This window comes from Podarcis pityusensis (genome assembly GCF_964106645.2).
Source record: "Podarcis pityusensis genome assembly, chromosome: 17".
NCBI lineage: Eukaryota > Metazoa > Chordata > Lepidosauria > Squamata > Lacertidae > Podarcis > Podarcis pityusensis.
The window spans coordinates 18766544-18794255 of NC_138042.1; the positions used below are offsets into that span (position 1 = coordinate 18766544).

At 39.9% G+C, this 27712-nt stretch overlaps 1 protein-coding gene across 5 annotated transcripts; it reads right to left on the reverse strand.

The window, feature by feature from the left end:
* Positions 1 to 30: 30 nt before the first annotated feature.
* Positions 31 to 27712, reverse strand: SMC2 (structural maintenance of chromosomes 2). 5 transcript variants are annotated; one of them, XM_080987716.1, is made up of 25 exons: positions 27585 to 27712; positions 25430 to 25642; positions 21656 to 21805; positions 21365 to 21487; positions 20737 to 20775; positions 20528 to 20638; positions 20216 to 20260; positions 19322 to 19555; positions 17287 to 17436; positions 16475 to 16708; positions 15042 to 15201; positions 14389 to 14506; positions 13175 to 13313; positions 12632 to 12751; positions 9562 to 9766; positions 8913 to 9048; positions 7903 to 8027; positions 7047 to 7240; positions 6535 to 6678; positions 5950 to 6144; positions 5278 to 5478; positions 4235 to 4351; positions 3803 to 3963; positions 1461 to 1608; positions 31 to 909 (listed from the first exon to the last, which is right to left on the reverse strand). In XM_080987716.1, exons 2-25 carry the CDS (start codon positions 25595 to 25597, stop codon positions 715 to 717), a joined length of 3612 nt encoding a protein of 1203 aa, XP_080843842.1. In that variant the 5' UTR covers positions 25598 to 25642; positions 27585 to 27712; the 3' UTR covers positions 31 to 714. The 5 variants fall into 5 exon arrangements, with proteins under 5 accessions (XP_080843842.1, XP_080843844.1, XP_080843843.1 ...); XM_080987718.1 differs by lacking the exon at positions 27585 to 27712 and adding an exon at positions 27518 to 27538; XM_080987717.1 differs by lacking the exon at positions 27585 to 27712 and adding an exon at positions 27327 to 27451.

Here is a 27712-nt window from a genome sequence, read left to right on the forward strand (position 1 = left end):
AACTCAGAAGCAATGAGCAGAAAGAGACCATTGTGTTCCAACTGGTTTATTAAATCAAAGATGAACATTTCATTAACTATACAAAAAGAAAGTGGGATAGCAAGAGTTAAGCATTGTTTGAGCAGTAAGTGTTACAGATGATCTTTTATGTCATTCTTACCCTCCCTCTTTCCCACTCTTGGTCAAAGTTAAGCTCTGTTGTAGGGGTAGTCAACCTGGTGCCCTCCAGAGCTTATCGGACTCCCATCAGTTCCCAGTCTGCATGACTAATGGTCAAGAATTACAGGAGTCCTTTAACCTCTGAAGTGACCCATGTTGGCTCCCCCTGCTCTGTTGAATAATTTGATCATCAAACAGAGACAGGTAAGTTCAGTTTCAATGCACAGAGTTTACTGTATCGGAAATGCAAACAAATTACTTACTCAGTGCTTAAAAGGTATATATACTAGCCCACAACAGGAGAATAGAAGTAATAAATATTTACAAATTTTTGAATTTAAATGAAAAATAATGATGCACTACTAGATTTTACTACCATTTAAAGCTGCCTCAAATTGATGAACTGCCATGATAGGAGTTCAGAAATATAAACATAAAACTGAGCCAAAGCCAGCAGATTAGCAGCTGCAAAAAGTAGCTTGAATTCCATCCAAAAATATGAAATATCATCACTACTAGGTACAAGACAGGTTTGTATAATATAATCATATAGTTTCAAACGGGAATAGATGTTGTCAGACAGCTGCCTCTGCTCTTTGACGCTTCGTTTTTGTCTTTTCCCCTCTTGGCTGTGCCGCTATTTGGAGCCTGAGTATACCGTGCCACAGTGGAAATACCGTCCACAAACTTCGTCTTGTAGAGCACATTTGCATTGTTGAACATACCATCCTTCAGCGATACCACAATGAACTAGGAACCGAAAAAGCATATTGTTAAGCATACGTTTGAAACAGTTAACTTCCTTTTGTAATATGAAATGAAGTTATCAGTGGAATGCAACAGTGTGTAACTGCAGTCCTCTCATGAACAACAGCTAAAATCTGCCCAAGCGCTATTGTTCAGCCCGGACACTAAAGCCAAGCTCCGAGGACCTCCTGGCAGTTCCCTCACTATGAGAAGTGAAGCTACAGGGAACCAGGCAGAGGGCCTTCTCGGTGGTGGCACCTGCCCTGTGGAACACCCTTCCCAGATTTCAAGGAGATAAATAACTATACAACTTTTAGAAGGCAGCCCTGTTTAGGGAAGTTTTTAATGTTTGATGATTTATAGTGTTTTTAATATTCTGTGAGAATCTCCATTTATTCCTCTTACTGTTATAGAAAGAACGAGCAACTGGGACAGAGATGAACAAATGTACAGTACACCTGATAAGAGAGAGAACTGGAACCCTTCCAAGACCCAGAAGCATTTGTTCAGAAGATGCTCTGTGAAAATTATACTCATTGTTACTAGCTTCTTACTTGGGAATGCCTGAAGTGGGTTCGAAGCATCTGTCCAATATTCTGGGTGTGTGACAGATCAAGGGCTGCATCTACCTCATCCAAGATGTAAATTGGAGCTGGCTTGAAGAGAAGCATGGCTAATATCAAAGATAAAGCCACAAGAGACCTGAAACGCAAAACAAAAATAGAGAACCAGACACACCCAGGTTTTATATGTGAATACCTGTATCCCTATTTTCAATAACAGACACTTTTTTTTAAGGTTTCTGGAATAGAAGTACTTAATAAATACTTCACAATACTTCTGTCTTTGAGAGTAATGCAAAGTGACACAGCTAGGTCTTGAAAATTTTGAGTTAAACAACAACATCATGTAAACCTCAAGTGCATAAACAGTTTAGACGCACCAAAGATTTCAGTTTAAATCTTGCTACATTTGTTTGTCACTGTACTAAAAGAATCTCAAAACAACTTAGCAAGATAAAATACAAATGAATAACATCAAAAAGATTCAAAACATTTTATGATATGTAATATCTAAAATACTCGTTCAGTAACACAATAAAGGCTTATCATCCGCCAGCCACAAAAGAGTATACCTGACCGAGTGAAAATGCCTTAAGCTGCTGTCAAAAAACTGAAACTGACAATACTTGGTATGCTTCATTGAGGAAAGCATTTCAGAGAAGGGGCCAAAACTGAAAGGGTCTGTTCCACGTGCCCATCCTGTGTATCTCCCTCAGGAGAAGCACACGGAGAAAGGGCCTCTGATGAAGACTGCAGGATTTGGGCAAGTTCCTATGAGGAGAGGAAGCCCTTGAGGTATTGGGGTTCTGAGCTACATAATACTTTACTAGACAAAATCATTGCTTTGAACTGAACTCAGAAATTAATCGGTAGCCAGAGCAGTTGGACCAATTTTAAGGAGTGCAGGTTATGCACTAACTGGTAAACAGCAAGTAAGCATTAGTATGCATCCCATCTTCCCTGTCTCTCCAAATTAGGGAAGGAGAGTCAGCAGCCCTTGGACCACCTCGCCACACCCACAAGGATTCCAAAGTGGACCTGTTCCCAAGAAAGTGAATATTCCCAAGGAACCTAATAATCAGGTGAGCTCATTTTCGGCTAGTCAAATTTGTCAGTTTGCTCCCTCCTCTGGCCAGTATTTTTCTCCAAAACCAAGTTCACGCACCACTCTGCATTCCCCATACTGTAGACACCAGAATAAAGAGCCTCGGAAATTGCAGACCACAGTATAGCTGAGGCCTGTACTTTCCCCATTGCTATACCTCTATAGACATTTCCACACATATAAAACTATTTATTAGCTTAATGGAGGCCGAGTCCACAGTTGCGTTTTTAAACCTTCTGACAGATTTCTCAGCAGCTATTTTAGTTTAGCTACCCAACTCCTATTGTTCTTTTATTATTTCCTATTGTTATGTGCTGATGTGGTTGCTCGAGAGCAAACAGGCAAGACTCCAACCTGTCTTTTCCAGGCTTTATTATCTGTACAAAACTATTTACAATGCAGAGCATCGCAAGTCCATGTCTGCTCAGTCACTAGCAGAATCTGGGAGTGGGCGGTCCTTATACCTTCCCAAGCATAACAGTCGTGTGACCCCCACCCTTCTCCTCCCCTCTCTGAGCGCAAACCTACTGCGTAGAGTGGGCGTTGGCAAAGGGGGACTTGCCTCCCCTCCTCTTTGCTCAAGCTCGGTGTTGAGGCTCTCCCTAGCATCTTCTGATCTCTGCGTCCCTTCCCCACTGGAGGCGGGGCTTCCCTCCTCGCCAGAGGAAGAACTGCTTCACAAGATCTTCGGAGGCTCCCTGTAACACAACTGCCCTTCCACCTCTCGCCTCTGAGCTGATGGCAGTTCCCTGACACCTATTACAGTCATACCTCAGGTTACAGATGCTTCAGGTTGCGCGTTTTCGGGTTATGGACGCGCCGAAACCTAGAAGTACCAGAACGGGTTACTTCCGGGTTTCGGTGCTCGCGCATGCACAAAAACACTAAATTGTGCTTTGCGTATGTGCAGAAGCACCGAATCGCAACCTGCACGTGTGCAGACATGGTGCTGCGGGTTGCGAACATGCCTCCCACACGGATCACGTTCGCAACCCGAGTGTCCACTGTATTAAGAACATCTCACCATTTTTTCACTGAACTCATGAAACTTAACAAGGTCAGTATCCAGACTATTACACAGAACAATGTATCATAAAAAACAATGGATATCCCTGCAGTATAGGACAAGGATGGGAAAGGGACAGAAGGCAATTTAATGGTTGTCTTTGATTTTGTGCTACATTTGTGTTTATAAATATATATATAAATATATATATATCACACTAACCTTTGGCCCCCACTTAATTCAGTTAAATTTTCCTTCCAGGTGTTCCCCAAAGCAACTTTGAACTCGAGACCATCTAGAACAGTTTGGCCTTCAGGAGGAGACAGCATAGCATTGGACCCAGGCAGAAGCGTTGAGAAAATTGAGCCAAAGTCTTTGTTTACCTGGGAAATTGAATGCAACCATCATATTTTTAGAAGTTCTTTTGAGTTAAGACTGAGACCTGAATCATGGCTTCCATTTCTAGCACACAGCAATTCCATAGGCAACAAAGGTCTTTTTTTGCCACTCATTTTGCTTGATGGGACTTTTGTGCATCTCAAGTAATAGTTAAATGGACAATGGATTTTGGTTAATCCATTAAAAAAAGACCCATGAAATTAAGTTTATTCTTGAGCCCATGGACAGAAGAGTTATCAAACTAAAGAGACCTACCTTCTGCCAGGCAACATTTAAAGCTTCATTTTTCTTTTGGTCAAGCTCCACAATTGTCGCAAGAATTTTAGACTTGTCATTCTCAACAATTCTTTTCTTCTTCATCAAGTCATTGTACTAGAAACAGACAAGATTGAAAATCATGTGACTTGGCATGGGGCAGATTAGGTTGTAGAACTTGCAGTTTTCTTTGATTTTTAGTGTGTGTTTGAACAATTTCACAAAAGCAAGGTAAAGAAGGTGCTTGTAGGGTCAGGGACTTTAGTGCTTTGTGGAGTTGTCAGTATTTATTTGGCAGTGTGGAAGTATGAACCAATGATGCAGAAGCTTGATACTACACTGGTAGTTTGGAACAAAAAGCAGAATCCTTCTAATATATACCAGTAACAGCCTCTTTTGCCTGTACTGCCTTTTTTGCTGCCATTGGCTGACCTGCTCTGATGTCACAGAAGTTCTCTCTTAGCAGCGATGTCACAGCCCCTCTTGCCATTGGCTGCATTTTTCCGTATCATATGGGCTGGCCATTCTGGCACCAGGCACCTGAATGCTTTAGGCAGCTGGGTACAAACCTGCTAATAATTATAGCTCATTAACAGGAAGCCTGAATGACTCCTTTAAGAATGTTATGGAGGTCTTTTGCTTGAAGTACACAGAAAAACATTGGGCAGTATCCAACGAAAGTATTCCATCAGCACAAGGATTTCTGCTTGCTCAATGGAAAACTCCTCTCTCTGCCCTTGACACTCTCCTCCGCTACATACCCTCTAAATTTACTCTAGGGGCGCTCTCAACTCTCTGGAGCAGATCTGGGGAGAGCGTGAGGCAGGCGCTGCACAAATGAAAATCATCGTGCTGACAGGACATGTTAAGTTAGATATTGGCCGCTTTCTGCATAGTTAGGCATCTAAAGCCATCCAGTTTGTTGTTCACTATCTAAACACGCTGCTTCCACATTAGGATAGGGTAATGCAGGATATGGTACGGCTGTGTGCACAGTAACTGGGAGGTGGCAGGGGGAAAGAGTGGAGTGGAAGCGACTTAACTCTTTCTTCTGCCTCTGTAAGCATGTTCATAGCTCTCATGTTGACATTCCTGCCCAACTTCTCTTTCTTTTCCTGCAATTTCTGAAGTCTCTGGCCAGCTTCTTTTGGATTGTTAGTTTTGAAATCGTAAGCTGTGTTTGGTTGGCCAAAAAGGTTTTTCTCTGAAGCTATCCATTCATAGTCATTCAGCATTTTGGCAACCTGTTAAAAACAAAACAAAACAAAAAAACAGTTTAGAACTTTTATAGAGTAATATTCATCTTACCCCCCCCCCCAAGGTTTCTATAACTCTTAGCACAGCAATTCCAAACTGTGATGTGGGAAGCCTCAAAAACTTCAGGTAGAAAACTTATTGGGTTCAGCGTTGATATTGTGTTTCATCTTTGGTACGAAAATTTATCTTGCAGTGAGAGGAGGAAATCTGTTAGGGAAGCTTCTGTTTGGGATATTAATCTTGCATTTGCTAGTAGGATCACAATGTTTTTGCAGCCACATAGATAAAGGAAGCCAAACAATGGTAATGGGAGATGAACAAGCAATGCACTCAGCAGTCATTACATCCCATAGAATTCATCTCTGCCCACAACATGCATATTTTAAATTCAAACACAGTTAAAAGTATCAGAAGTAGGGATCTTACTCACTGGTGAGGAAGTAGATATGTTAACATACCTTTGCAGAAGCATCAGAAGCCTCCTCCTTGTGTTTGCTGACATTGTGTTCCAGCTCCTTGATCTTAAGCTGCGCCTTGTTATTTTGTTCTTTATATTTCACAACCTCTGTAGCTTTGGCTTTGATTTCTTTATCCTGGGCCATCACCACTGCTTTCTGCTTAGCCAGTTCCTCTTGAGCGTTCTTTACGGATTCCTGAACAGCAAAGGAGACAATTATCTCTCCACACTGATTAAAATTAAATGTGGAATGGAAATATTTAAAGTAGTACGTTTTAACGTATTAAAACTCAAAACAAAAAAGCACTCAATATTTAAAGAATCTTGAATGTGGATCATCAACTGGCACCTTACAGGCAAAGCTAGTCTCCCTTGCTGGGCAAGTCCCCACCCTCAAGATGTGATTCAAGAGACAAAACGGAATGCCAACAGAGGGACTTGGCAAGCACAAAAATGGGACTTGCCAGCATAGTATTTTAGGATACTCTGGAGTATTGACTCATCAGCCCCTCTTTTCTTAAAGCTTGAGAGTTCAAGAAGACATGTCAGGTTGCTTCTTTCATTAAATCAGAATGATAAGACTTACCTTGTTTTTTGCTACCTCGGCTGAAATGACCTCAATCTGCTCTTGGAACAATTTTATAGCTTCATTCACCGCCTCAATCTGTTGCGTATAAGAGTTTTGTTCCCGTTTTAGCTCTTCAAGTTCCAGTGCTAGAGCTTCAGCTTCCTGAACAAAGCAAGCAAACAAAAAAACAACACCACCCCTTAAGGCTGCAGTTCTTTGGGAGCAAGCCCCACTGAACGCAGTGGGATTTGCTCCTGCCAAAGCATTCATATTATCTGTGCTACACGGATAGCACTTGCTTGGTATTAATCTAATGAAATTATGCACACTAGACTCTCAAGGTGGGTTGGGCAAATGTTTTCCAAGGTTCTCCTGACGGTAGAAAGCTTTCCCACATCCAACTGTCTTCTAAGGACCACCTAAGCGCCTCCCCCACAAAGTTATTTAGTTTAGGAACAATCACAAGTTTCAGTTAATTTCAAGACTATTTAAATGTTTGGGCACCATTACACAGTTGTTAAAAGTTTTACCTGCTCTTTTTCTTTCATCTTTTTGCTGGAAGCATCAGCTTTTTTTTTTGCTCCATCAAGCTTCTGCTGGGCATTTTTCAACTCTTTCTCCCTTTCTGCTTCGGCATTTTTCATTTTGTTTTCCAGCACTTTGAGCTTTTCCTCTGCTTTTTTCTGAACCTCTTTTGTTTTCTTTAAAGTCTCCTCACTTTCCTCTGAAAAGGAAGAGGCTGCTGATCACAAACTTCTGGGCAGAAAGATTCTACAGCAATTCTGTTCGAAGCAAAAAATCCACCCTCCCCCAAGGAAACTTCGAGAGAAAATGAAATGTTCCCTTTGTAAAAGCATGACGTATTTTCAAAGTTAAAAATGCTGTCATCTTTAAAGTAATATGACAGCCTTGTAATGCCTACTGATAAAGACAAAGGCTCAGCCAGTGGTGTAGTATGGTTTTCTGGCGCCCGGGGCAGGTATGTGCACACACCATGGAGGGGGCATGGAGGGTGAACGGAGCCCATCACGCCAGCCAAGCTCTCGCCGAAGCAATACCAGTCCTGTGCCACTTTGTGAGGCTGGGATCTGATCTGAATGATTTGCCTGGCTACCACAGATGTCAAGCACCAGTGACTCAATGTAGAATGCACTTTGCAGAAAGCTACTGGAGATTAAAGAGGCTAATTCTCCTTTGGAGAAAGATAAACATTAACCACTGGCAAGAAATACAAAAAGTTACCAAATTACCACATTGACTTAATTTACCTTTTAAAACGATTATTATTTTTAAAAAGTCATTTCCCTTGCTAAGCAACCGGCTTGCAGACTCTAACCCAAAGTACATACAGCCAGTTAAAATACGCTATCACTGTTTTCTTCTCACCAATTGTATTTTTCAATGTATTCAATTCTTCCTGCTGTTTGTAATAGGAACTTTGCTGCAACTTGGTTTGCAATAGTTCTGCTTCTTCAGATTTGATCTCCCATTGCTGCTTCAGCTGACGATACCTTAAAAAAATTAAACATTTTACAAACAACAACCAGTGCTTCACCCAAGTATTTTATATTTATACAAAACCTTTATATAAAAGGTAAAGGTACCCCTGACCGTTAGGTCCAGTCACAGACGACTCTGGGGTTGCACGCTCATCTCGCTCTATAGGCCAAGGGAGCCAGCGTTTGCCCTCAGACAGCTTCTGGGTCATGTGGCCAGCATGACTACGCCGCTTCTGGCGAACCAGAGCAGTGCACGGAAACGCCGTTTACCTCCTTGCAATACCTATTTATCTACTTGCACTTCGACGTGCTTTTGAACTGCTAGGTGGGCAGGAGCAGGGACCGAGCAATGGGAGCTCACCCCGTCGCGGGGATTCGAACCACCAACCTTCTGATCAGCAAGCCCTAGGCTCTGTGGTTTAGACCACAAAGCCACCTGCGTCCCCAAGTATTTTATATACAAGTATCTTTAAAAGCAATTGAACTGGATAGTATCAATACTTTCTAATGATTTTGTATTTAACTGCATTTGCATCTTGTCTTTTCCTCCAAGGAACTCAAGGTAGTGTACACATTCCTGTCCCCCTCATTTTTTCATATAACAAGCATAACAAATGTTTTGTGATAATTGTAATATTTCTGTAGTACAGATGTCACACAAAATTAGTCAACTGTGCTCTTTAATTGGTACGGAAGTAGCATTACTACAAGCCAGCTTGTACCAACTATCTGTAGAAGTTTAAGCTTCTATACATCGTTTTTTATTCACAGATTTTTATCTAGGGAAAAAGACCCAATTCTTCCCGTGAAATACAGCATTATAAAACATTCATACTGCTTTAAGTGAGGCAAACTTCTTCAGGTTTCTATACAAAAGTAAGTACTGACAATACATACTTTTCAGCAGTCCCCTGCAGACTTTCTAATTCCTTTCCTATTGACTGCAATTCAGCCTCCATTGCTTTCAATTCCTGTTGCACATCTTTTACTTCTTGAAGCTTGGACAAAACCGAAGCAGATTGTGGTCGTGCGCCTGGTTCATGAAAGAAGAAAGTCGTAAACAGCTGCTTGAATGAAGACCAATGAATACATAAGCTACACAAGCACAATCCAGTCGCTCCACAGCTGTCTATGATGAATTCAATTGGATGAAAAGGGTTGCCTTTGGAATAATGTCAGGTGACACAAATGCCCTGTCTGCAGGATGAAATTTGTTATGCTGCATCAAGTGATCCACATGTATTGTTAAAAATATTATTTATTACCTGCTCTTCACGCTCAAGTCCCAGGGCAGGTTACAACGATTAAAGCACAATATTAAAAACCATTTAAAACAATTTACAGTCACAGAAAATATACATCTCAAGTTTCAAAAGCCAGGGTAAACAGTGTGTACAAACACATCTGTCCATTATAGCAGAGGGATAAAACTGGAAATGCAGTCTTTAGCAAGCAAATAAATGAATCCAAATTCAGTATAGCCAAACAAAAAGAAAACAAAAAATCAGTTATAGCTGTGCAATATGAAATAAAAGGCAGCAATTACCTCCACTCAGAGTGCCTTGAGGATCAAAGGTATCTCCATCAAGGGTGACCGTTTTTGTCATTATCCTTTTGTCAAAGGTAACTCTCTTGGCATTGTCCATGTTATCGCAAACCAGCGTGCCTCCAAAAACGTATTCCATTGCCTTTTGAATTTCAGATTCATATCCCACCAGACTAAGGGCCAGATGGACACTGTCTTCACCAACCTAACGTCCAAAAGAAAAAAGAATTAACACGGCAGAGAAAAAGAGAACAAATAGCACTAGAAACAGTGAGACTCAACGACTTGCTCTCCCCTATTCATTCAATCCAGAAGTGGGTCACTGGGGGGAAGAATCATTTTGCTAGCTTCCTGGTAGGTAGGTCATTGGTGCTTATGAGGAGGGAGGGAAACAAGGCAGCAGGGAGATTGGTGCCATGGAGAAGCAGAAGCAGAAGCAGCCTGAACTCTTATTGATGCATTTACACTGTGCCGAGCTGCCCACCACCTCACCTCTCCTGGGAAGCCAGTCTAGAAGCTCACCCCCCCCCAGCTGTTTCTGTCTGAATGACTGTATAACAGATATATTGGTTGAATTGTGATGGTTGCCCCGTGATTTCTCACCAACCCACTGCTCAGACAGAGACCACCTACGACAGGGGTGTCCAAACCTTTTTCAAAGAGGGCCAGATTTGATGAAGTGAACATTCTTTTTTTTTTTAAGGATTTTACCCCAAGAAATAAACTGCCACAGGGGCCAGATTAAACCGACCAGCAGAGGTTTCAGAATGAGACAGGTTTGACAGTGGTTAAGAAAGTGAAATACCTGGGGATTAATATGACAGCAAAAAATGGGAATTTATTTAAAGACAACTATGAAAAATGCTGGCCCGAAGCGAAAAAAGATTTAGAAATTTGGTCAAACTTGAAGCTTTCATTGCTGGGTCATATTGCTGCAATAAAAATGAATGTATTGCCTAGAATGTTGTTTTTGTTTCAAACATTGCAAATTGTGGACAAAATGGATTGCTTCAAGAAGTGGCAGAGAGACATTTCTAGATTTGTCTGGCAGGGCAAGAAGCCCAGAATAAAATTTAAGATATTAACTGATGCAAAGGAAAGGGGTGGATTTGCCCTGCCAGACTTTAAACTTTACTATGAATCAGCAACTTTCTGCTGGTTGAAAGAATGGCTGCTTCTTGAAAATACAGACATTTTGGATTTAGAAGGTTTTAACAACGTATTTGGATGGCATGCATATCTGTGGTATGATAAGGTCAAAGCACATAAAGCATTCAAGAATCATATTGTCAGGAAAGCATTGTTTAATGTCTGGATAAGATATAAGGATTTATTGGAAAACAAAACCCCAAGGTGGTTGTCACCGATGGAAGCAAAAGCACAGAAAAAGCTCAATATGGAGGCCAAGTGGCTGAAATATTGGGAAATTCTGGAAGAAGAGGGAGATAGATTGAAATTGCAGAGTTTTGAGAAACTGAAAAACAAAGTGCGAGATTGGCTTCATTATTATCAGATAATGGAGGCATATAATTCGGACAAGAAAATTGGTTTCCAGGTGGAAAAATCAAAATTAGAAACAGAACTGTTAGAACCCAAAACTAAGATTGTGTCAAAGATGTATAACTTGCTGTTGAAATGGAATACTCAGGATGAAACGGTGAAATCTGCTATGATTAAATGGGCACAAGATGTTGGACATAACATAATGATGGCTGACTGGGAACAGTTATGGACCACAGGTATGAAGTTTACGGCATGCAATGCCTTAAGAGAGAATATTATGAAAATGATATACAGGTGGTACATGACCCCAGTCAAGCTTGCAAAAATCTATCATTTGCCCGATAATAAATGTTGGAAATGTAAAGAAACTGAAGGTACATTCTTTCACCTTTGGTGGACATGCCCAAGGATTAAGGCTTTCTGGGAGATGATCTATAATGAATTGAAAAAGGTATTTAAATATACCTTCTTGAAGAAACCAGAGGCCTTTCTCCTAGGCATAGTCGGCCAATTGGTGCCAAAGAAGGAAGGAACTTTTTTTATGTATGCCACAACAGCAGCAAGAATACTCATTGCAAAGTATTGGAAGACACAAGATCTACCCACTCTGGAAGAATGGCAGATGAAGGTGATGGACTATATGGAACTGGCGGAAATGACTGGCAGAATCCGAGACCAGGGAGAAGAGTCGGTGGAAGAAGATTGGAAGAAATTTAAAGACTATCTACAGAAATATTGTAAAATTAATGAATGTTAGAATGATGCTGGATAGAAATTAAGTGGTTTTCAGCTGTAATACTATAAGGGAATATGAAAAATGGATTATTAATAGGTAAAAACTTAACGTTACAATATTTTAAGATTAAAGACTAGGATAAACAAAGAGGGTAAGGATTTGCTGAACCAACAAACCGAACTGGAATACAAAAAAGGGAGGCATGAGGAGGAAACAAGCTAATGAAAAATAAGTAATGGAAAGATTGAGTTGTTTTTAACCATTTTTATTTTGTATTTTCTTCTTTTTTTATTTTTATTTTGTAAAATTTTGAAAATCTTAATAAATATCTTATTTTAAAAAAAACAAAAAAAAAAAAAAAAACCGACCAGCAGGCCGGATTAGGCTCCCAAATCCCAAAACAGATTTCGGACATGCCTGACCTAAGAAGTCCAGAAGTCCGCAAAATCATCTATCCCATATTCACAGCCTATAAAAGAAGCATTTGGTATAAACAGTGGTACCTCGGTTTTCAAATGTAATCTTTTCCAGAAAACTGTTCTGAGTTCCAAAACATTAGAAAACCGAAAACTCAATACGGAAGTCGCGTGGCATGTTCAACTTCCGAGGCGTGTTCAAAATCCGAAGCATTTACTTCCGGGTTTATGGCATTCAGAAACCAAAATGTTCATTAATGGAGATGTACAAAAACTGAGGTACCATTGTATACAGAACATAGAAGTGTAAATCATATCATAAGAAAACTAATGAGCATGTAGTGTGTGTTATAAAGTGAAATAATTCACCAGTAGCATACTGGAAAAAATTCCGTAAAATTATTTAAGAACATACCAAGGTTTTAGCCGCTCTGATAGCTTCTTTCTCAACAAACCTTGCTGAAATTTTGTTCAGTGGAATAATGGTATAGCGACGCTTCAGTTCGCCCTTTTCTAGCAATTTTTTCCCAGTAAGCTAACAGAAGAAAACAAAAACAAAAAATCACACTTACATACTAACCCATTTAACTCATAGCTGGTGCTGAGTTAATAACAGATTGCAACAGTAATAAATTACAACTTCTGAAAGGTAGAAAAGCTTTATAGGTTTAATTTCTAACTCACACCTAGCTTATGTTTCAAACTGTATGAAGCTCACGTTAGACAAGCTCTAGTTGTGCATCTGAGTCTTAACATATGAATAAGGCCATAAAGTTTGTGAATGAGACAGACCCAATTTCAAACAGGTGCCTCATGCGGGTACATTGTTGAGTGCTAGGACTGGCAGCACTTTGCCGTCTAGTGTATACTTTTGCCACATCTAGGGTCTTTTGTGTAGAAAACCCCTTTCAAAAGCCTGGATATTTTCTTTTAATTTATCCTACTGAGAAAAACATACCTCGGTGTCCACCACAACGTTGTAGAGTCGACCCCCAGCAACTACTTCTAGTGCTGTTGCTGTAGAGATATCTTTCACCGTAATCAGAGATGCAACAAGGCCTTTCACTTGATCTCGGTTCCAGTTCTTTTCTGGATCTCTTAAAATGAACAACAACCATCAGTCGTAATTTGGCTGCTGCTAATCAGTCAATTCAAATGTATTGCTTGAGAACAACATAAAGCTGGGGGGGGGGGAGGGGGGAATGGATGACTCGCTATTGATGCTCTGACAACAGAGATAATTATGCAATGATTTACGATAGCCAGGACGAATCCTGGCATCACACTCTCCCTTTGAAGATAGGGAGATTAATTGGCATGAACCTCACTTACCTCTGAAAGCAGTCGTTCGTCACATGGAGACAAAGAATTGTTATTGGATGTGGAGGAACGTCTCAGAGACTCTGCATAATAGTCCTTAAGACATCAGGTCAGCAAAAACTACCTTCTTTTAATTCTTTTTGAGATTGGAACTCATTACACCCGAGGTGATCTAATTGCCTATTAACACTAGCCAATTTTTAATATATTGAATAACCCTAATATACATAATGGGCAGATGGAGCATTGGAAGTCCTTTCCACTTCTTTTGTTTATCTCTTTTTTATGATCTTTTAATGATCTTTAGCTTTTGTTCATTTTTGTTTGTTTCGGTTATATTTTGTTCTTTGATGTCCTCTATGTTGGGTTGAGGAGGAAGGTGATGAATGACTGATGAAGGACCCTGTGGGAGAGGCAGGGAAGGAAGAACTCCCAGGGTGGGAGGCTAGAAGAAGAAATGGAAGCTCCCAGGTGAGAGCTGGCAAGATCCACCCCCTTTTGTGGGTGGTAAGGATTAAGACTGACCGCTGATAGAGACCTTCCTTGGTCTCTCCCCCCGCCCCGTCTCTTCTGTTTTGTTTCTTTTCTTTTCTATCTTTATTTAGATTAGTTAATTTTTATGGTATGTTGAAAGCTTTTATTAAAAATTCAGATAAAAAAAAAAAAAAGGAAAAAGGGGGAAAGGCATAATGCAACAAATGTGCTACTTAAAGTATATAAATAATATTCTTGACTAATTAATAGCTTCCAGACTGAAGCACTGCAATTCTATCCAAAATCAGAATATTTTTTCTCAGCTTCCATGTTTGAAAATAGGACATTTTAATGGAACAGATAAGTCTGTAGTTTTACCTGTATTCAAAGCGTAGGTTGGGGAACTTGCTCATTAACTTTTCATAGGACTCTCTCAAGCGGTTAACCACGCGGGACAACTCCCTTTGTTTTTCCAAGAGGGTCTCTTCTTTTTTCTCTAGAACCACCAAGAAATAATAATAATAAAAAAAGAACCCAGTTTACATAACTTCAAAATGAAGCTGTTTAGGAGGAAATGCACAGCCCATATCTAAAATAATACAACACCCAAAATGTGTGAAACTGGTAGGAGCATTGATTTAGGTGCCACAAATTACTAGGGGGGATTTTAAACATAGGCACAAGACGTAGGTGGCCCATGTCCCATGTGACTGCATTTTAAACTCATGGCACATGTTAGCATGTGCTGACGCATATGCATGAACATTAGCATGCCTGCACTCTTCTATGTCTGGCTCACATCTTGTCCAACTTTGGCAGTTCACCAAAAGTCTGCTGGATAGCAGTTTCTTAAATACACACCTGTGCATGACAAGCAAAAGCCTCGATGAATTTCACAAGCAATTCTGTGCTACCTCCTTTCTCAGTAGTATCCAGACATTAACTTCTAGATTCACACCTCCATAAATTTTTTCCTCATTCCTTCTACTCTCAGCCGTTTTCGCCATTCAATCACCTAGTCCTAAGCTAACCTTCATAGTTGAGTTTCTTCATTTCATTTTCTAGTTTCTCTTTCTGCCTTTTGACAGCTTCAAAGGTGTCTTGATCTTTCTTGTAGCCAGCATCCATTTTTTTCACTTCAGCTTGTTTGGTCTTTAGTTCTTGTTGAGCATGTTTCAGCTTCATCTGAGCCTGCAAGGAAAATTCAAAAGTCTAGGAACTTTGCTTATATGGAAGCATTCTCTCGCCTTGCCATGAACATGAAGTTATTAGTCAGGCTTTTTACACTAGAACCACTAAATATAGGCTGCAAACGTACACAAGCTTTACTCAGAAGCATCAGTGAAGCTTATGGCCAAGACATATGCATGATTGGGCTGGAGTGTTTAGGTGGCAGGCAAATAAAGTGATTGATTATAATCTGCTTAAAAAAGCAGTTGTTCCATTACATTGCTTTAACAAAAAATGTGATGGCAGGCCCAGAGTGAAGAATAGGGATAAGACAATATATTTTGCCTGATAAGGAGACTTTCTCCACAGTAGGATATGAAATATTTGTAACATTTAACTTCACTATCATATTACAGCATATGCAGAAGTTTGATTTCTGCCCCCTATGTTCACATGCTTCTACTTCTTTTCAGGAGCTGTTTAGTTTGCACTGTTTTCCAAAAGGGAGAAAGGTATTTTCCTCTCTTTCAATTTTGTTAACTTTTCAACATATCATACAATCTATCTATCTATCTATCTATCTATCTATCTATCTGTCTAGGCCTCTATCACGGTTTTATTTTATCCTAGCTCTTACCTAGGAGAGCATCACCCTTTCTTAGCCTTCCACCCTGTCTCTTAAATAGGCCCCTTTATCTTCTGTCCATCACCTTCCAATACACATCCTCATTTATCCCTAATATAAATCTTCCAATATTTAACCCTACATATGAGTAATATTGATAAACAGCTATCAAGAATTGAAAAATGCTAAAAGGCAGTAAGATAAAAGAAAAATAAAAGAGGTACTTTTGCTTCTCTATCTGCCATACATCTACTCAAATTATTTAGCATCTGCACTCCAGAATAGTATTTTCCAAAATGAGTTGGATTAGAAAAGTGCTCGAAGTAGGAATTGGCTTTTAAGAAAAAGTCACCTCTGTCACTAGCAGAGGTGAATGCAGGATGCTTGTTTATTGTTGCTTTTGCCTTCATAGGAAGTCACTGCCCTCCTAAGTTGCAATCCTACATACATTCATAACACAATCTATTTGTCATTTTAAAGGCTAAGGCAGGTTTCCTCAACCTGGGCCGTCCATGTTTGGAGATTACAATTCCCATCATCCCTGACCACTGGTCCTGCTAGTCAGGGATCATGGGAGTTGTAGACCAAAAACATCTAGAGGGCTGAGGTTGAGGAAGCCTGGGCTAAGGATTCCCACCCTCTCCAAAAGATGCAAAGACAGATTCTTACTCGTTTTGCTTCTGTTTCTGCTTTGCTCATATCGTTTTTGCAAGCCATTATCTGTCCAGCAAAAGTAGCATCTTCCCCATCTTCATTGCTGGACAGACCAGCTGATACAGCATTGAAGTGCTGCTGGGCTGCAGTCAAAGCCTCCATCTCTTTATTATTTGCCTCCTGTAGAGCACTCAGTGCACCTGTAATCTTATTTACCTCTTTTTCCTTCGAGACTAAAGCTTTAGAGTCCTACAAGAAAATGTAAAATTGTATACAAATTGTAAGCACACAGAAGCCCACAAAAATTAGATGCAATTGACCAGAAAAAGTTCATCAAACTTTTTTTTTTTTTTAAAGGCACTTACACTACCAAATCTACATCAGTCACATTTAATCTTACATGGCCTGGATCCAAAGAACTGCACAATTCGTCCACAAATTTTGGTAGGGCACCAAGGCAGAATTTGTGATTGACAAGACCCTGACCCCCATCTTCAAAGTACCCGCACATAAGTCCTACTGGTTTCAATGGGGCATTGTAATTGTTCACAGGGCAACAGCCTTTTAAGGAAACAAATACCACTGAACATGTGCAGGATTGCACTGTTCGATTCCCAACCTAGTGCCCTGCCTCTGTGGGACACAATATCTGCAATCATGAAGCAGTCCCAGCTCCCTTATGTTACCTTTACAAACGTTAAGATATATTTCTATGACACAAGTACTTGTAGAAGTACATAATGCATATTACCAAAATGTACGGGAGTAAACATTAAGGGGAAAGAGAAGACAAGAGTGTATAATTTAACAAAGTGTTCTTTGCTTACCTCTTCCATGCATTTAACCAGCCCTTTACGCTTTTCTTCTTCACTTTGCAAGTTTTGCTTTTTGATGTCAAGCGTGCTCTGCACTTTAGTATCTGTTCTTTGAACTTCTGCAAGAGCTTCTTCTAGTGAATGGAGAACACCACTAAATTCCTGCAAATATTTTAAAGTATCAATCGTTAACTTATGTGTTTTGTGTATTTGCAAGTATGCTGAGAAGAGGCAAAATGGTTCTTTGTTAAGGATCTCTGAAGCAAATGCAGACCACCAGCGGAGAAAGGCTGAATTTTATGAAGCAAAATGGCTTCACACGCACACAAGGGTACAGAACTCCTCCAATGATTAAACAATTCCTCCTTTGCACGATAGAAAAGCAAACAATAATCAAGCCTTAACATAGAATACTAATCAAACAACCAATAACTCCTTGCTTTTTACCAGGCAAAATACCAGATGACAGAATCCCCACTTCCTGCTATAGGGAGCCCCAGCGGTAGTAGAGTAGGTAAATAAATATGGGGAAAGCAAAATGTCATTTAGAGAAGGATCTGAATTATTTTCCTTGAAGCTTGAATTTGTTGTATTCTGGATTGTTTTATTTCATGTTTTAATGTGTTGTAAACTGCTTTGAAATTTTTTTTCTTTAAAATATGTGGTATAAAAATGAAATGAAAAATAATTTTCACAGCAAAATAATAATAATAATAATAATAATAAAAAAAAGAGCTGTACCTAGACATTCCCCTGTGCTAACCATAACCTAGGTTTAAGGTACCCTTTGGTGATTAGCTTATACAGTGGTACCTCGGGTTAAGTACTTAATTTGTTCCAGAGGTCCGTTCTTAACCTGAAACTGTTCTTAACCTGAAGCACCACTTTAGCTAATGGGGCCTCCTGCTGCCGCCGCACAATTTCTGTTCTCATCCTGAAGCAAAGTTCTTAACCTGAAGCACTATTTCTGGGTTAGCGGAGTCTGTAACCTGAAGCGTATGTAACCTGAGGTACCACTGTATATCTGAGTTTCTAACACTGGATCTCGGTCCAGACAGCGATGCAAGGCCTGCAACAGTGTAGGTCTGCTTCAAAGCTCCCCCTTCCTAGCTCAAGCTCTATGGTTTTTTCTGCTCCATGCAGGAGACACTTAATGACTCAGCTACCTGTACCTGACATGATTATATAACTACCTTCACTTGGGTCTGGGAATCCCATGATCCAGGCCAGCAATCAACCCACAGCTGGGCCATCTCCAAGAATAGGAGTGTTTCTGCAAGCACTCAAGTCAGCATTAAATGAAGGGTTAATTGCACAAGGCCACCTACACCTCCTCTCCTTGATTACAATTCTTCCACATTTCCACTGCAATCTCTTTTTAGAAAGTTCATCTGGTATGGATAGTAGATATAATGTCAGAAAGTAGAAAGGAATGGGAAAGTAATAGGCTGTGTCAGCAACTTTTATTCTTAGAGGGCCATCAAATTTCCACCCCGCTAAGAGATGCATTTTAAAAAAATGTATTATTTGACACTAACAGCTTTGCTTGGTGAATATCTCTGTACCAACTGTGCTATAAACAAGTGCATACTTTACTGTATACAAATGGTTCCATTTATAGCCAAACAGTGTTCACAGCATCATGCTTTAGGACAGGATTCGCTGAAGAAATTGTCAGCTTCAACTTCCAAAATTATCTTCTATGTCTCCTGTAAGCACCAAGACTATAAAAAGGTTTCTTGTCTTGATACCCTCTTGCCTCAAATTCAACCATCCAATTTCTTTAATCCCAGTTATCTAAGATACCTTCAGTGGAAAGGCCATCAGGGAACTCATACCAAAAGCTCTACTTCTGATGTACAACATCTGAGTTATTCAGCTAACCAAATAGTGCAGGTTTCTTATCAAGTGTTACGCCTTTAAATGTAATTTCCAAGTGATATGGAAATGGTCAATATAATGTACTTCACATGTTGGAATTCTCTTAAAAGCTTTTTAAAAATGTGCTTAATACAAGAAATAACGGCAGCAGTTTAGTTGGTCTTACTTTATCCCTTTTCTTTTCCATTTCGGCTATTTCTGTGCCAAGTTCCTTCACTTTCTTCTCATTCTCAACCATCTCTTCCTGGACTTTTATAATGTTCCCTTCCATTTCCTTTAGCACATCACCAGCACGTGCCTTGGTTTCTTCAGCCAACACAAACTGATATGCAACGTACAGATGACTCAGGTGTTCAATCTCTCTCATGACCTTTTGGTATTCCAAGTAGGAGGATCGTTCCTGGAAAGGACAAACAGAAATATAAGCCATAACCAGAAATAACAGCTATGATGAAACAGCGTAATTAGATTAGAAAACATGGCCAACATATTTATTTAAACAGAAGTTCTATTTTTTAAAAAACCTACAAATTACTGGATTCCAAGAATATATTTCTGCAATGTATATTGAGATTGTAAGAATTTCAGAGGAAAACTAGAAAAATGAAGCACATTCACTAAAACCATTATGAATGGTAAGAAAGTGATGCAGTTTGCAAACTAGTTCATGTCAAGGAAAGGTCTACAATATCACCTCATTTCCAGGCCTCATTTCCCCGCAACAGGGTGCACTCCTGTTGTTTGGTCTCAGCTTCTGCCAACCTAGCAGTTCAAAAGCATGTCAAACTGCAAGTAAATAAATAGGTACCGTTCTGGCGGGAAGGCAAATGGCATTTCTGTGCGCTGCTCTGGTTTTGCCAGAAATGGCTTAGTCATGCTGGCCACATGACCCGGAAAAACTGTCTGTTTACGAACTCCAGCTCCCTCGGCCAGTAAAGGGGGATGAGCGCCGCAACCCCAGAGTTGTTTACGGTTGGACGTAACTGTCAGGGGTCCTTTACCTTTAAACATGCCTTGGTTTGCAATGTAAAACATTTTTTTCATTTTAAACGGGAAATACCTCTTTCAGTTTCTGCAAGGTGGGTGTGATTTCTTCCTCCAAAATCTGTGAACAAAGTACAGAATGAAAAATTTTGAATTTTCCAAATGCTCCCACCATACTTTCAGTGGATGGGACATCTGCAATGGACTTTGAAAAATTGAATTAAAAAGAGTAAATAAAACCAAATTGGTCATTAAGGAAAGAGACAGACAGGACCAGAGTCAAAGCTCATTTCATTCCTCTTAATCTACGCCTTGAGGAACTTTAGCAGCCGTTCATATCTGAAAAACAAACTTCCCAAAATAAATAAAAATTATAAAAATCTAGTACCGTGCAAATTTCTTTAAGTTTTGCCTCTTTTTTCTCAATGGTTTTCTGGGCAGCTATTTTCTTGCATTCATACATCCTAGTGCCAGCTGCTTCTTCAATCATAGCCAAAATCTAGAACAAAAAACTGTTTTTGCAATCTCAGGCTAAATAAAGAATCAATTCCAAAATGAATGAAGGAAACACTAATGAAAAAGCTCCAGCATTCTTACCTCTGGAGGCTTCATATTCAGAACTTTGGTAATCCGTCCCTAATACAGAATGAAAATCAATCAGTAACATCTCATGTAATTTTAAGATATCATTTTTATTACTTATTAGCATCAAGATACATAGCAGACTTTTAATGTTTGTGTCAAAGAGCCACTGACCTAAAAATAGCAAACACTGGGCAGATTTCAGGGAAGTGGAGGTGGAATGCACAAAGTTACAGGCAAGAATAGTATTCTGAACCAAGAGGTCCCTGGCAGAGGACACATCAATTCATTAACTGGTTGATTCCATAACTATTTTGCATTATTTTAGTTCTACCTTTAATGTATCAGCTGTTTTTTGTGTTAACTGGGCCCTTTACTGTTTCTATTGTATATTGCCTTGAGACAACTGTGTAAAAGGTGATTAATCACAATAATAATAATAAAACATGCAGCCCAGAGAGGGCTTCCTCAGAATCTGCAAGATCCCATTCCATTTTTTAAAAACAGCTGGAGATCTGCTGGATTCTAATCATGCTCATCCCAACAGATCTAGCTTTAGGACTGCACCCTAGTTCCTGCCTGCTAAAAAAACCAACACAATAAGAAGGAAAGTGATTATATTTATAAAACAATATATGTTTACCTGCATAATAAGAAAGTGAGGATTATTGACATTCAGTCCAACAGAGCAGAAGAGATCTTGTACTCGAGCATTACTTGCATTCACACCATTAATTAGATATTTATTTCTGCCTCCAATCACCACCTTGAGAAGAAACAAGGGTTCATTATGTACCAAAGCATAGTTTTCCTTCTAGTCTGATGCTACAGTATTCAAGTATCTAGACAGCTTGGCATGTGCAGCTACATATGCCAAAAACAAATAAACAAAGGATTTCAGAATATACCTTTACAGAGCCTAACTATTGCTCACCTGCCTTGTTACTGTAATCTCATCATGAATCTCAAACCCGAATGGACTCTGCTTCTTGTCAAAATTATCAAAAGTGATTGATACTGTAGCCTTGGTAATCCCAGCTTGGCCATTTTTGTAAACCAGATCTTGCAAGTTAGAAGCTCGCACCTGAAAAACATTAAAAGGGCAGTAATTTTCAATTAATAGCAAGAGTGCATGCTTAGGCTATAGGGTTGTGTCTAAAACACTTAGCTGGAAGTTAACTGTTTGGGCCATCATTCACAATGTTTATACAAGATTGAGGAGAGAAACACACTTTTTTAAAAATAAAAAAATCAATCTTATGATGAAATTTGTGGGAAGTTTTATATATAGCTCAAAAAAATCTATAAAATGGTTTAGCATTGCATGTTGGATAATTCCAATGAGTATTTGTCCTAACTCCCACAGTGAATTGGAATACAAAAAAATCACATGTGACTTGAAATTGTCTATTGGTGCTGTAGTTTTACCGAAGAATCCAGCCAATATTTGTATAGTTTTAAGTGAGTGATCCACAAACAATCTGAACCGCCACAAGTGCAAATTAGAATTAAGTTTTAGGTTCTATCTCAAACAGTTCATAGGCAAACATACAGGACAAGTTTCAGTAACTGCTGCTGCCAGAATGGACTTGTACCCCTAGCTAGTCATAATTATAAGCAGTACACAATTCTATGTTTAGTTATACATGGAGTAAAGACAGGTTAAGGACCAAATACCCTGCCTGTTTTTGTTTTCCTTCAGATTGCACTGTCAGCGGGCAGGGTTGTAGTTTAGTGACAGAGCATCTGCTTTGCATGTAGAAGGTCCAAGAGTTGAATCCCCAGAGTGGGCTGGAAGAGATTCCCTGCCTGAAATTCTGCACTCAGTGTATGCCGAGTCATCACCATTCCACCACAGTAAAATAGGCAATTATTTGTTTAGTTTTCCTCTAATCAGAAGGGGACGACAGAGGACGAGATGGTTGGATAGTGTTCTCGAAGCTACAAACATGAGTCTGACCAAACTGCGGGAAGCAGTGCCAGGTCAAAAAACCAGGTCATCTGCGAAAGCTTTTAATTTATATTGTTTCTGACCGACCTGAATTCCTTCCACCAACCGATCCCCTCTAATCATGTTCAATAGCACTTCCAGAACCGAAATGAATAACAAAGGGGAAATAGGGCAACCTTGTCGTGTCCCTTTTTCAATTTTAAACTCTTCTGTAACCACATTATTAACTATCAGTTTAGCTTTCTGTTCTGAATATATCGCCTCAATCCCATTCTCAAAACCCCGTCCCACTCCCATCTCTTTTAAATTTCCCATCATAAATTTCCAGGAGATATTGTCAAAGGCCTTCTCCGCGTCTATAAAAATTAAAACTGCTTTTGTGTTTATATCTGTTTGCAAAAGTTCCAAAATGTCAATAATGTTCCTTGTATTAGCAAACAGATGTCTACCTGGGAGAAAGCCGGCCTGCTCCTTGTGAATTACTTCATTTAAAACTTTTTTAAATCTATTTGCCAAAATGTCTGCAAATATTTTGTAATCCACATTTAAAAGAGAGATGGGACGGTAGTTCTTAAGTTGTGTCTTTTCAGCTTCCGACTTTGGTATTAATGACCTGGTTTTGACCTTGCAGAAGCCAGAGCCCAGTACGAAAAGAGTATTACAATTGATTAATGATTTTGGTCGGGTGGCTGGATTTAAACTAAATAAACAGAAAACTAAGGTTTTGGGGAAAAATTTGACTGATACAGAGTCAGAACGGTTTCAGAATGAGACGGAACTTAATGTGGTTAAAAAAGTAAAATACCTAGGGGTAAACATAACAGTAAAAAATCTAAGTCTATTTAAGGACAATTATGAAAAATGCTGGACAGAAATCAAGAGAGACTTAGATAGTTGGTCAAAATTGAAACTTTCTTTGTTAGGCCGAATTGCTGCTATCAAGATGAATGTATTGCCAAGGATGTTGTTTTTATTTCAAACACTTCAGGTTTTGGACAAAACGGAGTGCTTTCAGAAGTGGCAGAGAGACATTTCTAAGTTTGTCTGGCAGGGCAAAAAGCCCAGAATTAAGTTTAAGATATTAACCGATGCAAAACAAAGAGGGGGCTTCGCCCTGCCAGACTTAAAGTTGTATTATGAAGCCGCAGCGTTCTGCTGGCTAAAAGACTGGCTACTTCTTGAAGACACTGATGTGTTAGATTTGGAAGGGTTTAACAATGCCTTTGGATGGCATGCATATTTATGGTATGACAAGGTTAAAGCAAATAAGGCCTTTAAGAACCATATTGTCAGAAAATCATTGTTTAATGTCTGGACAAAATATAAAGACTTGCTGGAAAATAAAACACCAAGGTGGCTTTCACCTTTGGAAGCCAAGGCCCGAAAAAGACCCAATATGGAGGCTAAATGGCCAAAATATTGGGAAATACTAGAAAAGGATGGAGACAATTGGAAATTGCAGAGTTTGGAGAAAATGAAAGACAAAGTGCGAGATTGGTTACATTACGCTCAGATTAAAGAAGTTTTTAAAAATGATAAGAAACTAGGGTTCCAGGTGGAGAAATCGAAATTAGAAACAGAATTGCTAGAACCAAAGATTAAGGTACTTTCAAGGATGTATAACTTGCTGTTGAAATGGAATACACAAGATGAAACGGTTAAATCGGCTATGATAAGGTGGGCACAGGACATTGGGCATAATATCATGTTTGAGGACTGGGAGAGGTTGTGGAGTAATGGATTGAAATTTACTGCATGTAACGCTCTGAAAGAAAATGTAATGAAAATGATTTATAGATGGTATATGACCCCAGTCAAACTTGCCAAAATTTACCACCTGTCTGATAATAAGTGTTGGAAATGTAAAGAGTGTGAGGGAACGTTCTTCCACCTCTGGTGGACTTGCCCTAAAGTGAAGGCGTTCTGGGAAATGATTTATAATGAATTGAAAAAGGTATTTAAATATACCTTCACTAAGAAACCAGAGGCTTTCCTTTTGGGTATTGTCGGCCAAGGGGTGGCAAAGAAGGACCAGACATTTTTTATGTATGCAACAACAGCAGCAAGGATACTTCTCGCAAAACATTGGAAAACTCAAGATCTACCCACACTGGAAGAATGGCAGATACAACTGATAGACTACATGGAACTGGCTGAAATGACCGGCAGAATCCGTGACCTGGGAGAAGAGAGGATTGAGGAGGACTGGAAGAAATTTAAGAACTATTTACAAAAGTATTGTAATTTGAGTGAATGCTAAATAAGATGCTAGATTAAAATAACTGAGCACCACTAAATTTAGAAGTTTTTAAGAAAATAAGTAAGACTGTGAAAATTTAGCTCCTTTCGAGAATTATAAGATTATGAAATATAGAAGGGATATAAGAATTTAAATAAGATGATAAATTGCTGACAAAATGTTACAACGATGAAAGTGGGAGCGGGAGATGTGAGGAAGTCCAAAGAAAATGTGAAACTATGTTAAGACAAATGTTATATTGTTTATTATGTTTATTTTTATTGTAAAACCCAATAAATTGCTTTAAAAAACAACAACAAACAAACTGCGGGAAGCAGTGGAAGACAGGAGTGCCTGGCGTGCTCTGGTCCATGGGGTCACGAAGAGTCAGACATGACTAAACAACAACAATCAGAAGAATGTGTAATATTCTAGCATTTGTTACAAAAACTTTAAGCTCACCAAAGAACAAGGAATGGAAATATTGATGCCAGTAGATGTCTAAGGCATATACTCACCTGTGATAGATTGGTAATGCCCAATAAGAAACAGATGGAGTCCAGGATGTTTGATTTGCCACTTCCATTTAAGCCAGTAATAGCATTGAACAATGGGTCAAAGTCATTCACTTCTGTCCGTTGAGCGTAAGACTTAAACCCCTCGAGCACAATTGATTTTACGTACATTTTGATTGCTCTCCCTAGAGATTCCAAGCAAACCTACTGTTTAACCTGTGAAAGAAAACATTTGATTCATAATTGTATTTTGAGTCATAATTCTGTGAGTTACAAACATACATACTTCATGGATCCTACCCAGACGCTTAGAAATCTGAAGTAACAGTGAATTCTAATCGGCTTTAGTATTTTAACTTTCTGTATATTTCCAATTTTTCTTTAATTTATTGTTTTTACCTTTTTGTAAACCGCTTAAAGGTTTTTCACAATCAAGCAGTGTATAAATTTTATGAAATAAATAAAGTAAGAATCTATTGGGCACAATGCAGCAAGTGACAAGCATGAGATGGCAAGCATTGCAATCACACTGGGACTTAACTTTACAGTAATGTTGCACAGGAGAAATCAACACACACTGCAACTAATTTGAGATTTCTGCAGCAAGGTCAGTTTCCCTGCCTTTCAAAAAGCATTTTTACATTGCTCTCTATGTCCTAGAGAGCGGGGTAGGGACATCCTCAGAGGATGCTCATTATCCAACAGGTTTCCTTGCAGCTGAGCCACCTCAGGGATTAATGTTTTGCTGTTTTGATTTACTTATTTTTATCCTGTATCTTATTCTGTGAACTGCCCTGAGATCTTATGAAGGGTGGTATATAAATCTAATAAATACAACAATGACATTTAATGAAGCTGTCACCTGTGCAGAGGCTGCACCGCAGGTTCCAAGTCAGACCGAAGCCGGTTTGAGGTGAAATGCCTCAAACAGCTGCCTATCACAGGAAACTGGGGGCGTATGGATCGTTGCCATGTGTACTCAAGCCCCAAGTGCAGCAATTCAAGAGAAATCATTTTTCTGCGCCGAGGTGTTGCCGCATTTCATGGGTGTTTAGGTTCTCAGGCAGACGTTCTCATCCCATAGAATCAGAGAGTTGGAAGGGACTCTGAGGATCATCTAGTCCAACCCCCTCCAGTGCAGGAATATGCAGCTGTCCCATCCAAGAACGGAACCTGCAACCTTGGCATTGTCAGCACAACGCTCCAACCGAGCTACCCACCTTCGGAGCGATGCTACACGCTCTTTCTCTATCTTAAGTGTATAAATGAGAGCCAACCAGCCATGCCACCGTAGCCAGGATTTGGGGGGGGGAGCATGGGCATAGCCAGGATTTATTATTTGGAGGGACAACATTGATGTAGCCAGGAGTTATTATTTGGGGGGGGGCAGCCCTGAGACTTCCAGGTAAGGGGCGGTATATAAATTCAATAAGTACTACTAATAATGTAGTCAGGAGTTATTATTGGGGGGGGGGCAGCATGGGTATAGCCAGGAGTTATCATTTTGCGTGGGAGGGGGCAGCCCTGAGACTTCCAGGAATAGGGCGGTATATAAATCCAATAATAACAATAAGAATAAGAATAAGGTAGCCAGGAGTTATTATGGGAGGGGGCAGCATGAGCCTAGCCAGAATTTATTGGGGCGGGGGCAGGATGGGCATAATCAGGATTTATTTGGGGGGGCAGGATGGGCGTGGCCAGGGGTTTTATTGTATGGGCAGAACCTCAGGTTTGTATTGTTTTTGATTGGTTTGGGGGCCCTGCGCTACACCCGTGGGGGGGGGGGACACAGAACCGAGTTATCTGGGACAGAATTGGCTCGTTAGTTTATTTATTTTTGTATTAAATTAAAAGAAAGGGCTGCTCGCAGCAGGACAAATCCCCGGATCCGTTCCCTTACTTGGTTTACCCCGCAACCCTGTCACACGCCGGAGCGCCCTTCATAGACGCGCGTCACGAGGGTCGCCCGACACGGATGTCTCTCCGCAGTTCACACGATACAGGCACACGCGCCTTATGTGTGTGTGTGTGTGTGCGCGCGCGAACATGAGGCGGCCGTTTTCAAGTTGCACTTATTATTATTATTATTACACATTCGGCGTGAGGTAATCTCTGTGTATTCCGGCTCCTCGGAAAGCAGAGGAGCCGCGAGTCTTACCTGAGGCGACGGCGGTTTCTTCCTCCCCTCGCTTGAATTTCGGCGCGAGCGCGGGGGTCCTTCCCCCTTCCGCCTCGCGAGACGTTTTCAGACAAAGCTGTCCAACTCGATGCCTGGTTTGTTTGTGT